The 14,296-nt window shown below is 36.8% G+C and overlaps 1 protein-coding gene across 2 annotated transcripts in view; it reads left to right on the top strand.

Moving 5' to 3' along the window:
• Positions 1–14,296, top strand: part of ELOVL7 (ELOVL fatty acid elongase 7) — a 32,760-nt gene that overhangs the window by 14,711 nt on the left and 3,753 nt on the right. For both annotated transcript variants that reach the window (XM_082783994.1, XM_082783995.1), the window contains exons 2-6: positions 5,335–5,428; positions 8,038–8,228; positions 10,487–10,567; positions 10,976–11,032; positions 12,746–12,851. In XM_082783994.1, coding sequence (XP_082640120.1) covers positions 5,365–5,428; positions 8,038–8,228; positions 10,487–10,567; positions 10,976–11,032; positions 12,746–12,851 — 499 coding nt within the window. In that variant the 5' untranslated portion in view covers positions 5,335–5,364. The remainder of the gene's footprint in view (positions 1–5,334; positions 5,429–8,037; positions 8,229–10,486; positions 10,568–10,975; positions 11,033–12,745; positions 12,852–14,296) is intronic.

Genomic DNA, 14,296 nt, shown 5'->3' with positions numbered 1-14,296 from the left:
TAACTCAGCTGCACCTATTTCAGCTGTCTGCTGAGTTGTAGGGAACCAGGGGCCAGCAAATGGCTTTACTCTTTTGACACAGCCCGTTCTATCATTTGGCTCCCTTACACCCCTATCCTTATAATGATGGAGGCACATTTGTTTAAGGGTGTCTTTAGAAATATTAGTGCAGCTGGCCTGACCTGAGGTGCACAGGATGACTCCCACTGACATTTTTAAATAAAAAGAAAAATAGCACTCATTTTTTTCTAAGAGCTGAGTACCTTGCCTAAGTTTTTCATAGGTGATTTCACAGGTTTCATAGGCATAATTTCAGTTCTTGTTTTCCAAATGCATGTGCTTCAGGGAGCTGCATATATGTTCTTTAGAACTTTTTGCACTGGGCAGGCTAAACATAAATGACTTTTTTTTTTTTTGATTTATGTAAATTTCTTCTCATGCATCATTTAAAATAACCCAATTTTTAAAATCAGTCTGCTAGTGTTCCTTCTGTAATTTTGGGGGAGTTTACTACAACCTAGATGCTATTTTAAAAATTTCCCTGTTGCTAGCACATTCTAGTTGCTTTTTGTAATGCTATTACAAGCAGAAAGTAGAACATTGGAAAAAGAAGTGCTGATGTGCTGATTCTGTAAATATGTTAACATTTATGTATATTAAATATACATTATCCTGACTGAACTGTGGCTAAACAAATACTTCATGTGTAGATGGCTTTATAGCATGAAGAACTAAAGCTGTGTATTAACAAATGGCTTTCTCTGCCCACAGGTCTTTGTGCCTTCAGGCTAAACATTTCCAACTTCTTGTTTAGAGGATAAGTTCTGTAGGCCTCAAAACTGCCAAACACTATGGAAAACTCCATTAAGCCACAGCATCTTTGGGTTATTTCCCAATGATATGGTTGTACTCTGAAAGAGCAGTCTTTCAAAATGATTTTTTTTTTTCTGAAGCACAATCTAGTTGCTTCTCTTGTGTGTGGCTATGTGGTGTATTTTTTGTTTTGTTTTGTTTTTTTTTTTTTCAGTCTTGTATTAAAAACAAACAAAAGAAACCCGCAAAATCAACAATAACGAAACACAAGAGGCCTTGAACGTATTTTTCCTGTATATGAGACCTTGTGTGTGAAGCAAATGTAATGGGATAAGACAAAATACCTCTTATGCAGTCACAAATTCTACTTGTAGATAGTTAACAAATGAACAAAAAATCCTGACATAGTCAAGTAAATGCAAAAAAAATTGTTTATAAAAGTAGACTTGCAAAGAAATAACTAGGTAGCTAGTTAAGTACAAAAAAAAAAAAAGTAAAACTGTAAAAACACTTTGAAAATAAAGTATTTGTGTTCTATGCAAAAGCTGATATTAAGTCTTTCAACTGTAGAAAAGTTGTGAATGGCTTTGTCTTTCCTGACATTACTCCCGCTCTTACAGTAGTAAGTTTTGTATATTGTACTTTGCTTACTTTCTGATTAGCAGTAATTTCTCAGTCAGTGTCTTTGTGTCCTTAGGCTGAACTAAGCTGGCTGCTGTGACTGGTGCATCCTTCTCTCAAGGATGAGAGAACTGCTAAACTTTCAAAATCAGTTTAGCAGCTGTTGTGGACTTGAACATAAAAACTCTGAAGACTAAGGGGCTCTGATGCATCAGTTCTTATGAAATGTTTTAAATGGAGAAGAACTGTGAGTGCTGGGGTCAGGAGGGGTAAGAGAAGTGTTTTTCTAGCAGCATGGGAAAAGTGAGGACATGCCATTTTGTCTGCTGCATTTCTACCATGATCAACAGCAACATATTGGAAGTAGTCTGGTTCCAGATATAAAGACAGTGTTTGCTCCCAGTGGCCAGCTAGCGTAAGAGTTGCTTATTAAATACCAACAGCACATTTATCTGACTCCTAATACACTGAACTGGTGTTGACATGTCAAATGGATAAATGCAAAGAACTGTGAATTTGTGAGGTTGCAATCTGTAGGCTGAGCATAAGGAGAAGGATAAGTCAATCAACACCCCCAAACCTGTAATAAATAGCAATCCATTTTAAGGCAACGTCCACAGCATTTCTGGTTTTTGCACAGAATGTTTTGAAATAGTAGGCTGCTCATTTGGCATGGGTCTTGTTCAGTGTGTTGAACTAGCCAGTTTGAGTTGTATTAAGATCTTCATCAGGTTGTGAGAAGGAAGACTCTGACAGTGAATTCAATAAGCTACTTTTTATTGAAGTGATGATTAAATGTAACATGGTTACTTTATTTCAGTGAATCTCTGTGTGTGTGTGTGTGTATTATTGAACTATTGAGCCTTTGTGTGCACAAGTTGTTTGCAGGTTTTTGGTGGAATATTGTTAGAACTCTTGAACAAAGTATCTTGTCTGATATGCCTTTTCTCTTGATTTACTATTCTCAGGAGACTGAAATAGGAAGAATCGTGCATTTTAAGGATAACTTATTGTAATCAATCTATTTAAATAATTATTTATAAAATACAGATTTATAATACTTCCCCCCCACACAGCACCAGCTACCTTCAGCTGGGTTTCTCAGTTGTCACTGTAGCACAATCCAAAGCATGTGATGTTCAAGACAGGGTGGGGTTTACCTTCATTTGACATCATCCATGGTTTGGTTTACTGAGCAAGTTGCCAGTGATACTCATCTGTCTCTAACCACTTTCAGCTACTGTCAAAAAGGAGGCCACTCAGGTTTCCATTAGAAAAGGAAGGAGATGTTCCCTATATGTACCGTTTTTTCCTTTATAAACCTATATAAACACGGAGTTTTATAACACGTTGCCCTTTTTATCAAATGCCACAATACTTAAATAAGAATAGACATGGACTTCCTTCACACTTTTGTTAAAAGTGTGCGTGTGCCTACATGTGCTCGCTGACCTCCAATGTGATTGTGTGTGTGGGGCGGGTTTAGTAAATCCAACTGCTATGGGTGTATGGCCACAGCTATTGCTGAGGAATGTGTGGGCAATGGTTTGTCGGTTACAGTAAGTGCCCTTGATCTCCATCAAAGTGAGATGGATAGAGCAAGGCACAACTGGATTTAATAAAATAAAAAAAAATGAAGAAACCAAAACCTCTACAGAAATATAGCTTAGAATAACACATCAGGAGCTAGATAGATTGAACTACGTTTGCCAGTTTAAATGGAAAATGGGGTAGAAAGGGGATATTCGTACTTAATTTATATTAAAAAGAAGTATTTGATCACTTGAAATTGGTTGCTGCACTGTGGATTTCATTGCTCATGTGTCTGAACCACACTCATGATGTTGGAATTGTATGGTTAGTAATTCAGACCAATCAAATTAATGTATGTAGGTAGAAATTGACTGTTGTACACTTGCATATTAGCATCGGAAATACTCTGGCTTTCAGTAAGACTTTAAATGTCAATGAATGTTTAGAGCTGTCTCAGAAGCACCCTGTATCCACGGGGTACGTGGTAGAGAGACTGACTTAGCAGGAAGAGTTCAGTACAGCATAATAGAAAAATAACACTTCTGTGAAGTGAGCGTTGCAGTTAGCAGATTGTGTGGAGGATTATGGGATTGTTCTCTCCTTTTTAGTGGCTGTGTGTATCTTTTTCTGTTGTTGAGCATGAGGAAGTAATTCTGCATTTATGTAAAATGTTTGTTAGCCTAGTGTATTACTTGAGTTACAATGATGCGTGTGATGGTTGCCTAGAAATCATTTAGTGAAAGATGACAGGCTTGCTGGATTAATGTTGACTTTTTGGTATCCACAAAAATAGCTTTGCAGCATCTGTAGATAGGAAGATGTAATTATGATGATACATCTTGAAAAAGATGGCTATGAAGAAATAGGAAGCTCTCCCTCTTTGTTGTACTGATGATGCTTTGTGCAGCAATTAGCATTGATGCGGTGCTGTCTAAATCAAGGTAGTATTGGGCATGTGAGGATGGTCAGCAGAAAGGCACTGACATTGAACTGGGAAGTGCTGATGCTGGAAGATGGTATTTCTGGAAGATGTGAGCTGAAGGAACATTCATTTTCTGAACAAGAAATAGTTTGAGATGTACAGGTGCATATAGCAGAAGCGCAAGCAGGAAAACAAGTGTAGCAAAATGAGAACTGAAGAGGTAAATCATGTGAAAACTAGTGAGGTCAGGCTTGTCAGTGTCGCATTTTGTGATGAAGGGTGGGATATAGTGTACTTTGAGCTGTCTAAATACTATGAAATGGCAGTGAACAGTTTTAGAACTAGAAATATGGGGGAAATTGTTGTGTAGGCTTGCTAAGGTGAGCACAAATGAGAAGACGGGGAGATCTGAGGAGTGAGCAGAGATGCATTGCAGTATCGTGGGGTACAGAACTGGCTCCCAAAAGCTGCAGCTGGCTTATATTGAAGGAGGCTGAGATGTCTCTCTGAAAAGACTGTCCTTTTATCCAGAGGACAGGAGCTGATTGTCAAGGTGTGTAGCCTGAACTAAGGTGACTATTGTGTGAAGATTATGTGAAGGTATTGAGAAAAATCATATGGCACAGTGAAACACTGAATAGGAAAAGGAGAGGCACCATTCAAAACTGTTTTTTTTTTTCTTTGAAGTCTTTTCTGGGGGAAATGTGGTAAAGCAAAGGGCTGGTGAGTACTTGATGTCAAAGCAAAAATCAGTATTCATACAAGCATACTTCTTTGTTTTACATATGAGGGTGGTGCTCCAGGCAAACTGGAAGTGCTGGAAATTTTTTGTGAGTTAATGGTATTACCGGTGGTACTATGATGCTTCATAATCCTGGTGTGGAAACAGTTGATTCATCAGAGTGTGATTTGCATACTAGTTATAACATAGCTAATTATTGTATTTAAAACAAGTGTGCAGACATATTGGCACCTCTTCTCCCTCCCACCTACCTTAGAAATACTTCTTAGTTAGAAAATTACATTTTCAGTAGTAAATGCTGCAAAGCTGAACTTTACATTATCAGTGTGGACTTCTAAAGGAGATGACAATAAAAAGCAATTCTAGCAGCTGCTCTTTATTTATATTTTTCCCTTAACTGTAACGGTTAACCACAGCATGGTTTCTTGAGATAACGCCTTATGGCATGGAAGTACCTTGTTTGGCATGAAGAGATTACGAAATTGTATTGTTTTGCATAACAGCTCAGCTATAAATCACCATCAAGTGTAGTGTGATCTGTCCAGCTGACATTACCTGATCTGTATTTCACATGTTTCTCTGTTAACCTCCTCCATTTCTTTCCATTCTGTTTATTGATTTTTTTTTTTCCAAAACACTTTATTCACCTTTGTTTTATTAATTACTGAAATCCATATTTCTGTTTTGTTTTTTTCTCCCGCAGGCAACATCATAAAATCTTAATCAAGTGAAAATGGCCTTCAGCAATCTGACATCAAAGGCTGTGCTACTGTATGATGAATGGATCAAAGATGCTGGTGAGTCATTAAAGTCTAAAACTTACTAACTTTCAATAAGTTTGAAAAGCAGCATGTAGCTAGTGTAGATGTCCTAATATCAGCTTCAAGTAGCCTTGTCTTCCTGTACATGTTTAATAGACTTTCCAGGCTACCTACTGACATTTTAAATTATAAATAACAAATTGTCTGAATTTTAAAAAAGGGAAAAAAAAAAAACAAAAAACAACTCAGGTAACTTAGGGCTATAACCCCAGACTACTAAAGTGCCACCAGTGATTACTTTGTAAGAGTTTCTGGCTCACCTTGAATATATAGTTTAATTATTTTTTCTGTTCCACTGAATGTAAAGCTCTATTTTTTTCATTAACTAACAACGTTGTGTTATCAGTTAATTGAGTTAGGTGTATGGTGATGCTTTATTTTCCCCTTGCAAAGTAAAAGGAAATACAAATTCTGGTGAGTTATAGTATATTGAAATTTGCCCTCAGAGTAATTCACTCTCACAGTCTTGTTTCAGAAAAGAATTGCAGTCTCTTGGTGCACCTCATACAAGGAGGACATAGAGCATGATTTGCTTTAACATAATGTTAAAATGTTCCTCATCATGGTAGTCACGTCATGAACAGGATTAGTTGATTCCTAGGGAAAGCTTAAGAAGCAGTTAAGGTTTGATCACTACAATGAGTAGCTTATCTTTTCCAGTATAGCTGAAAACCATTTCTCTTGTTCTGTAGCATCAGATCATGCACATGAAAAGGGAGCTTTTTGAGTACGACTCAGTGGATGAAGTGGATTAGGATGGGTGATAGAACATTGCTGCTGCCCTGTTCATGAATTCACAATTTCAGTTGCTCATCTCTCTGCCAGTGCCTGCATTTGGTATAGCATATTGTACCATTAGTGCCTGAACATGTTTTTTCTCAGAATGAAGATGGGAAAACCAGCGGGAAGGTTTTGGTTGTATCAGTGCAAGTGGTGAATGCAAAAAACTAGTCAGTTGTGAAGAGCAGGTGCTTCTCTTGCAGTGCTATGCAGATAGATGTATTTTTTTTTTTTTTAATCTAACGTGCAGCATTTCACAATACTTGTTGGCTCACGGGCAGCAGCATGGGGCGCATAACAGGCTGCAAAAGGCATTGTAATTTGCTTTCCTCAACCTTTTTTTTTTTTTTTTAACAAACAAACAACAACAACAAAAAAACTATAGCTGTAAACAGCACCAGAGTGCCTCAAGACATGTTGCTTGAATGCCATAGGTTGAACATCACTGACTTAAGACATTTGGCCATGATTTTAACACTTAACAAAAATTGCAGTGATGTAATTTCATGCCCAGCATCCAGCAGCAGACCATGAAAGCAGCCGTTTGCTGACTCAACAGGAAGGTTAGGGGTCTTTCAGAAACGAAACTTCCAAAAGTCAGTTTAGAAAAAAGTTTGTTCTGTTTATCCTGGTTATGGAGAAATGTTAAAGCTTTTTGAGCTGAGGCTTGGTGATGAATGACAAATCGGTGCAGTGGGATCAAGGTGAAGTTTAAGGGTAGGTCTGTCAGTCCCAGCTGTGAAGAGAGGTAACGGCAGCATGAGCAGGGGAAGGACTCTGTGCAGTAGCTGAAATCAGTATGGGATAACTGGAGAGGAACTTGCAACATATTTGCCGTTTGGAGATCTGCAATATAAAATTATGAGTTTTAAGGTACTGTGAGGGTGACGTGTCAGGACTTCTTAGGAACAATCTTTGAATACCAACTGATGAGAGGATGTTTCCTCGGTCTGAATTCCCCACGGTTATTGCATCTAACACAATACTGCTTATAAGGCTTGAGGATCTTGAAAAGTGGGGCTACTGCTTGTCTGTGCCTTAAACTGTGAGACAAAATAAATGCTTTTTCAGGATAATGAAGTCTCACTAGGACATGCAGGCTCTGTGACCTGCTTGTACATTGCTTTCCTGCCTGTGCCTTCTGCGCCACAGCAGTGTATGAAGACGCAGGCTTTTCATGGAGGAGGGGTCTGGACTGAAAATCGCATTTCCTGTGATTCTCTGTGTGAAGAACTAATGAGTTCTGAGGAGCAGCTAAAGGAATTGGGGTTGTTTAGTCTGGAGATGAGGAGCCTGAGGGCAGACCTCATTGCTGTGTACAACTACCTGAAAGGAGGTTGTAGTGAGGTGGGTGTCAACCTCTTTTCTCAGGTGACAGGATGTGAGGACATGGCCTCAAGTTGTGCCAACAGAGGTTTAGGTCCTTTTTACCATAAAGAATTTCTTTATGGTGAGGGTGATTAGGCATTGCAACACACTGCCCAGGGAAGAGGTGGGGTCAATATCCCTGTGGTTGTGTTGCTCAGGGGCATAGTTTAGTGATTGGACTCAGTAGGTCAGGTCGATGGATGGACGTGGTCATCTTCTAGGTCTTTGCCAACCTAGATGATCCTATGATGCAGGAAGAAGTAATCTGACAGGTGCTAAATGTTGTTATCCAGTCAGCGCAGATTTGAGGTAAATGTTCTCTTGATCAGTGAAAACAAAACCCAAACTGTTAGGAATTAAGTACTTTTCAGTGGCGTCTTTAGGATTTAATGAGTACTGGAAAGATCTGATTTTTTTTTTTTTCTCCTCTTCTCTAGATCCAAGACTGGAAGGCTGGCCACTCATGTCTTCGCCTTTTCCAACAACATTTATCATTGGAACCTACATCTATTTTGTAACTTCTCTGGGACCCAAACTCATGGAAAACAAAAAACCTTTTGAACTCAGGCAGATAATGGCATTTTATAACTTTAGTGTGGTAATCCTCTCTTTGTACATGACTTACGAAGTAAGTATTACTTTTATAGGCAGCACACACATATTTTGTCTCTAAAAACCCTCATAAATTTTATTAAATTTATTAATGCATTTTCTACTTTTCAATTCTCAAAACTGTTATTCTGATTGTTGTAATATATATTTCTGTGATCAGTATGACAAAATTACTGAGCTGATACTTGATAAAAAGAAGTCATACTTAGAAAGAAAGATGGTAAAATACTTAATGTGCCATTATATATAATGCACAAAATTAAAGATTTTTAACTTATTTAATTTCCCTGGGTTGTAGCAGGTAAAGTAGACTATATGTTTTTCTTAGTCTGTTGTAATTGTTTTTACCCTACTACTTCATAGTCAGCTCTGATGTTTCAAACACTGTATGTTTACTAAATAATAATCTTCAGTTAGGTCAGCCTTATAAATTGCAAATGTTAATGATATCTACTTAGGGGACCTTCATTCTCTTAAAAAAAAAAAATAAAAAAAAATACAGTGAACAATTTCAGCCTGTTTTTTCAGAAACAGAAGTATTTTTTTTCTCTGAGAGAATGTTGAGATTTTGCTCTAGTCCATAGCAAGTGTTGAAGCAAATGTTAGACTTTAAAACAGCAAAGCCTGGCATTGTGTAGGATTATGGGTTGATAGAACTAAAAATCCATAAGAATGAATGGCATAGACCATGTAGAAGCTTTAGAACCAGTATTTAAACCTTAAGATACATGATGTCTGCTTCAGTTGAAAATATATTTATATAACAATAGTATTATGTGCATGATAGCTGTCTACATTTGCCTGGTTAAATATCCCTATGCCAGTACTGATGCTTTTCATATTAAGTCTGGTTATGTGGTTATGTTTGGTAAATTGGTAATGTTGCAATATAATCCTGTAAAATTGGCAATGTTTTTGTTAGCTCAAATTGCATAAATCTCATCATGAGTTACAGTGAACTGCTTGACATTTCTTTTAACAGCACTTAAATGACAGTGCAGCAGCAACTACTTCATGTAATAGCTGTGCCGAATGTTCTAAGTGTTGGGATAAAATGCTTACATTTTTTTTCCTTTCTTTTTTTTTTTTTGAAAATTCACCAAACACATCTGTTTGTAATTTGGTGATAAGCTTGGTTTGATTATAAGCCCTCTGAAACTTAAATTAAACTTCTAGCAGTGTCTGATACTAACACAGTACTCAATTAATCTGCTGTCAAGACATCTATTTTAAAATTTCATGAAAGGGTGCATAGATGCTGTATAACAGGGAGACAATAGCAGAGATTCAGACTCTCAGCAAAAAGCTGATTCTTTCCCTCTTTGGATCCAAGCCATTTTGTGGGTGTTTTAGTGTTAAGATATCTTGATGGCATTATAATCTTGTTTTATTTAAGCAACTGATTCTTTACAAAGTTAAAACATTTAACATGTCATAGACTAAAAACCTTCGTCTGTTACGAGCTGAACCTCATATCATGCATGAGTGGGTTATGATCAATTGATGACAAGGGTTTTCTTTTCTTTAGCTGATATAAGACACAGATGTCCTAATGGCTGGTAGGAGAATGAGCCAAGTGCAATATTAACAATGTCGCTCTTGTCTTGATTTCTAATATAGTCCAAGAGAAAAGATCAAATGATCAAGAGAAATGATTAAATGATGATACATATAGTCCTGCCCTGTACATATGCTCTTGATTATAAAAACAGTAGCTTCTCATCCATCGTATTAGTGAAAGACTCATTGAATCATGCCGTTCAACTAAGCAAGATTTTAGGAACTAGGATACTAAAAATATAGTGCATATTGATTTTGTTCTTTGTCTTTAAAGTATTAAGTTCTACTTCTATGTTGTTATGTTGTGATGGTTTTCTTGAGTACTAAGATATTTGACTGTGATAACTTTCAAAAATTTCTAAAAGGTTTACTTGTTTTTGTGTTCTGATTTACACAACAGGTTGCTTAGCCAGCATGTGTGTTGAGATGCAGCTGTTTCTCCTCTTCATTTACTAATGCTGACATAATGGGTGTAGAAAGAAGCTTCTTGTCCATAGGTGTGGTCATGGAATTATAAAGTAATCAATCTGTAGCAGCAAATGATCTTGTGGTAGCTAGTCAACACAGAGGCTGATGATTGACAAAGTTGCTGATCCAACAAGTTTATAACATTGTTTTCCCCTCATGCTTAGTGATTGCAATAATAATCTGAATTTAATGAATTTTTCATAAGACACAAAGTAATCCATGCCCTTTTCTTTTTCTTTGCTCTAGTTTCTCATGTCAGGTTGGGCCACTGGGTACTCATTCCGCTGTGATATTGTTGACTACTCGAGGTCACCTACAGCTCTAAGAGTAAGTTGCCAAATGCATGGTCAAATTGTTATGCTACACAGACTTTATTTTTGGAAATGCTTTTTGAACAACCAAATCTATTGCTGTTGAGTGGAATGCTCTAAAGAAAAATGCCTTACTGTAAAATATAAAGCATTAATATGCTTAGAGTTTAACTGTAGAGGTTTACTGTTTGCCAAAAAAGGCAACCTATTTGTTGGCTTGTTCCTTTTTGTTTTAAAATTCTCTATCAATTAAAGAATTTTTAATTATTTTTTAAGGAAAAAGAAAACAACACCAAACAACCTACACATCACCAAGACACCACTTCTCTCTCTATTTTCATTTTATACTCTTACTTCTCCTGCAGCTTCTTAATTTTAATTATGACTATTAGGATTTAACAGTTTCTGTTTTTCACTCTTGCAGATGGTACGAACTTGTTGGCTGTACTACTTTTCCAAATTCATTGAACTATTAGACACCGTAAGTATTTGTAGCCTAATAAACAATGTAGTGATGTTTCCCTTTCACAGTAGAAGAACCACTGCTGTTGAGGGCTGAGAGCATAAATTGCTTTTTCATTATTCCTCCAACCTTCACTGTTAGAATACCACCAGGTTGTTTACCCTTACTATCTTATTCTCCCATTGCACTGTCACTCCTTATTTATCAGGGAAAATATTAGAGAATATATCTTTAAAAAATAAAAATAAAAATTGGAAGCCTTGATAACTTGGCTATTTATCAGCCAAATACACTAACCTGTTGTGCTGCAGCAATGCTTGTCTCAACACATCAAGTTAAAAAAAAAATAAAAATAAATCAGTGTTGATTACATTGAAGCTTTTTTCCATGTCATCTTCAGATTTTATCTTTCATTTTTTGGAATATTTGTATCAACAGAATTGAATACAGCATAATTTGTCATAACTACCTGCTCTAAACTCCTGTAAGTACCTTGTTGGCTGTGCCCATAGATGTGTTTGGTACTTGGCCTGCACTCTGAGCAGTTTCAAAAGAAGTCTGAGCTGCAGTGCATTAAAGCAGAATGTAGACCTTGCTCACCACCACTAGCCATCTGCCTTCCCCTCTTCCTGAAGCTGGCACCTACTAGGGATGGTGGAGATGTTCTCAAACAGGCTTCTGGATGTTGGAGTCAGCTGTGATTTCGTTTATCTTACTGTGTCGGGCACAATAGCAGTGATTCAGGAGCTGACTCATGAGCAGCTGGGATGTTCTATACCCCGCAAGAGAAGTTAGCCATCTAACTTTCATCTACAAACAATCATGATTCAACATCTTACTGACTGGGCCAAATGGAATGGTAATGTAAGTGCCAGGAATGCTAAAACTGGAAAAGCCTGACTGGCTTAGTCCTCTGTACTACCCTCTTGTTAGATTGCCCATTTTTAATTAGCCCTGGGCTTGAAATTTTTGTTTATTATTATTTGTTTTCTTTGAATCTATCCAATCAGGTACCTGTTTCTCAGCAGCTTTTTGGTATTATTGCAGAAGTTATTTATTAACTGTATTTAAATAATCTGTTTCCAAATGTTTTCCATAGCATGCTAGACTTCTCTTCTGTATTACTTTCTTTGCCATCTGATACCACCCTTCTCGTGACCTGACTTCTTATACAATTTTCTTTATCTGTCTTCCCTTAACATTTCTCACAATATCTGTCTTTTTAAGTGTGGCCTGTCAATATCTATAAAGAACAGTTACATTTATACTTCCCGATGTTGTCTTTTTCCAAGGGTAGCTAAGTCAGTAGTAATAATAAAGGCTACTTCTCTAAATTAATATTTACTCCTGTCTGTATCTCTTGTTAGTCCTTCAGTTAGTTTTCTCAAATGTCTTTCCTTTAGTAGTAGTAGTTCAGCAGACTTAAAATCTGATGCTTCTAAATACTTCTCAGCCCAAGCAAGTCCATTTTACGTTGTCCATTGCACTCATTGCTCAGCTGTGGGCAGTTGCTTTTGAAGCTTGCTTTGGCTTCACTCCACAGGTGGGTTTTAATACTGGTTTAATTTTTTTCAAAAATTAGTCAGATGTTTCCCATCTTCTCCCTAGACTGCAGCTGTGAAGAATTTTTAAGTGTATAGTAGTGAGTAACCAGCATAGATACATACATTTTCTTTTAGTATGTTGGGCTTGAGTATTCTATAACATTCTGTTTGTTAAAATCTGTTTCAGATATTTTTTGTGCTACGTAAGAAAAACAGCCAAGTTACATTCCTGCATGTCTTTCATCATTCCATCATGCCATGGACCTGGTGGTTTGGAGTCAAATTTGCTGCAGGTAGTGAAGAGACAGTTCAACTTTTACATATCTTCTGGTACCAAAAACATGCTAGACAAATATTTGAAGAACAGATTAAAAATTCCTGCAGACACCAACATTTTTAAATTTGGATGTCTTCAGAATTTTTTGTAACATCTGAAATCACCATGCAAGACAACTATCTAAATGGGTGGGGGGTACTCATTTTTCTTAGACATCATTTTGTGCAGAGTTGAGGGAACAAGGTGTGCAGGAGAAAACCATAAACAAAGAGCAATATTACATGAAAAAAAATGTGATTGAAAAATTAAAAGTGGTGTAAGGTAGATACTCTGAAACTTCTTCAAAGACACTTTTCCTTCAAACCGTAAGAATTGAATTGGAGGGGAGGACTACATTCTCATCTTTTTTTTTTTTTTTTTTTTACTATCCTTAAAGTGCTGTTTCAGCAGTCATTTTTATTGTCTTTAAGCCACAGAACAAGTGGGGATTACTTACATCTAATACTTTATTTAGTTTTCAGAAAACCACAGACATGTTTTTTTGACCTTATTTATTATAGAAAGTTAGGCTCTACCTGTATTTGAATTGTGATGAAGTAAGAGCTTCTGTCCACTCCAGAATAGCTTCACTTTTCTCCTTTCCTGCTCTATGTGCATGCATCTTTCTATGCTATAGAATTAGTGTACAATACTAATAAATATAGAATGCCATGAGAATAGCCTGGTAAGCACACGGTAGTTACATCTGATCTGTTAGTTCTTCTTTTATGAATGTGAAAATAAGCCCTAAAAACAGACCAGGATATCTGTAAGCGGTCTAGGATAGCTGTAGATTGTGTCTTTTGAACAAGTCCAGTGTGCAGATTTTGCTAGTGTATGAAAGGCTATACTTCTGCTGCTTTTGTTGAGCTCCTGTTACGAGGAAGCTTGATCATGTCTTTCTCAAATGTTGATGAAAAACTGGTATTTTAAGTTAATGAGGAAACTGTAAATAGATTTTTCAGCATGCAGTTCAGTTTGTTTACAGATCTGCAAAGAATCCCAGCAACTAGCACTCTCTCCTCTTCAACCTTGAAAAATTTCCACTTATAGGTGATTAACTTCCTGCCTTTTATCTGGACATTGGATCAGTATACTAGATACAGGCTTCTGATTTTGCATCAGATTCAAATTTTCCATGTGATAATCTGACATATATTTCAACAAATTATGCAAGGTCTGTTTTATCCTCTGCTCGTAATAGTCATACTCAACCTTGAAGAGCTGTATTTATTCTTGCAGCTCTTTTGCTTATCTTTATACTGATCTTTCCAAATATTGTTCTATTTGACAACTTTTTTTTTTTCCCCCAAGAATTTCAATCCTGCTGATGATTATCTTGTATTCAGTTTCATCACTGCTTGTACTTCCTTCTAAATAGTGGCACTATGGTCTCTACTAACCAAGCTTTGGAACCTGTGT

The sequence above is a fragment of the Aythya marila genome (genome assembly GCF_965140915.1).
Source record: "Aythya marila genome assembly, chromosome: Z".
NCBI lineage: Eukaryota > Metazoa > Chordata > Aves > Anseriformes > Anatidae > Aythya > Aythya marila.
The sequence above is the reverse complement of the archived record's forward strand: the minus strand, read 5'-3'. Positions and strand labels throughout refer to the sequence as shown.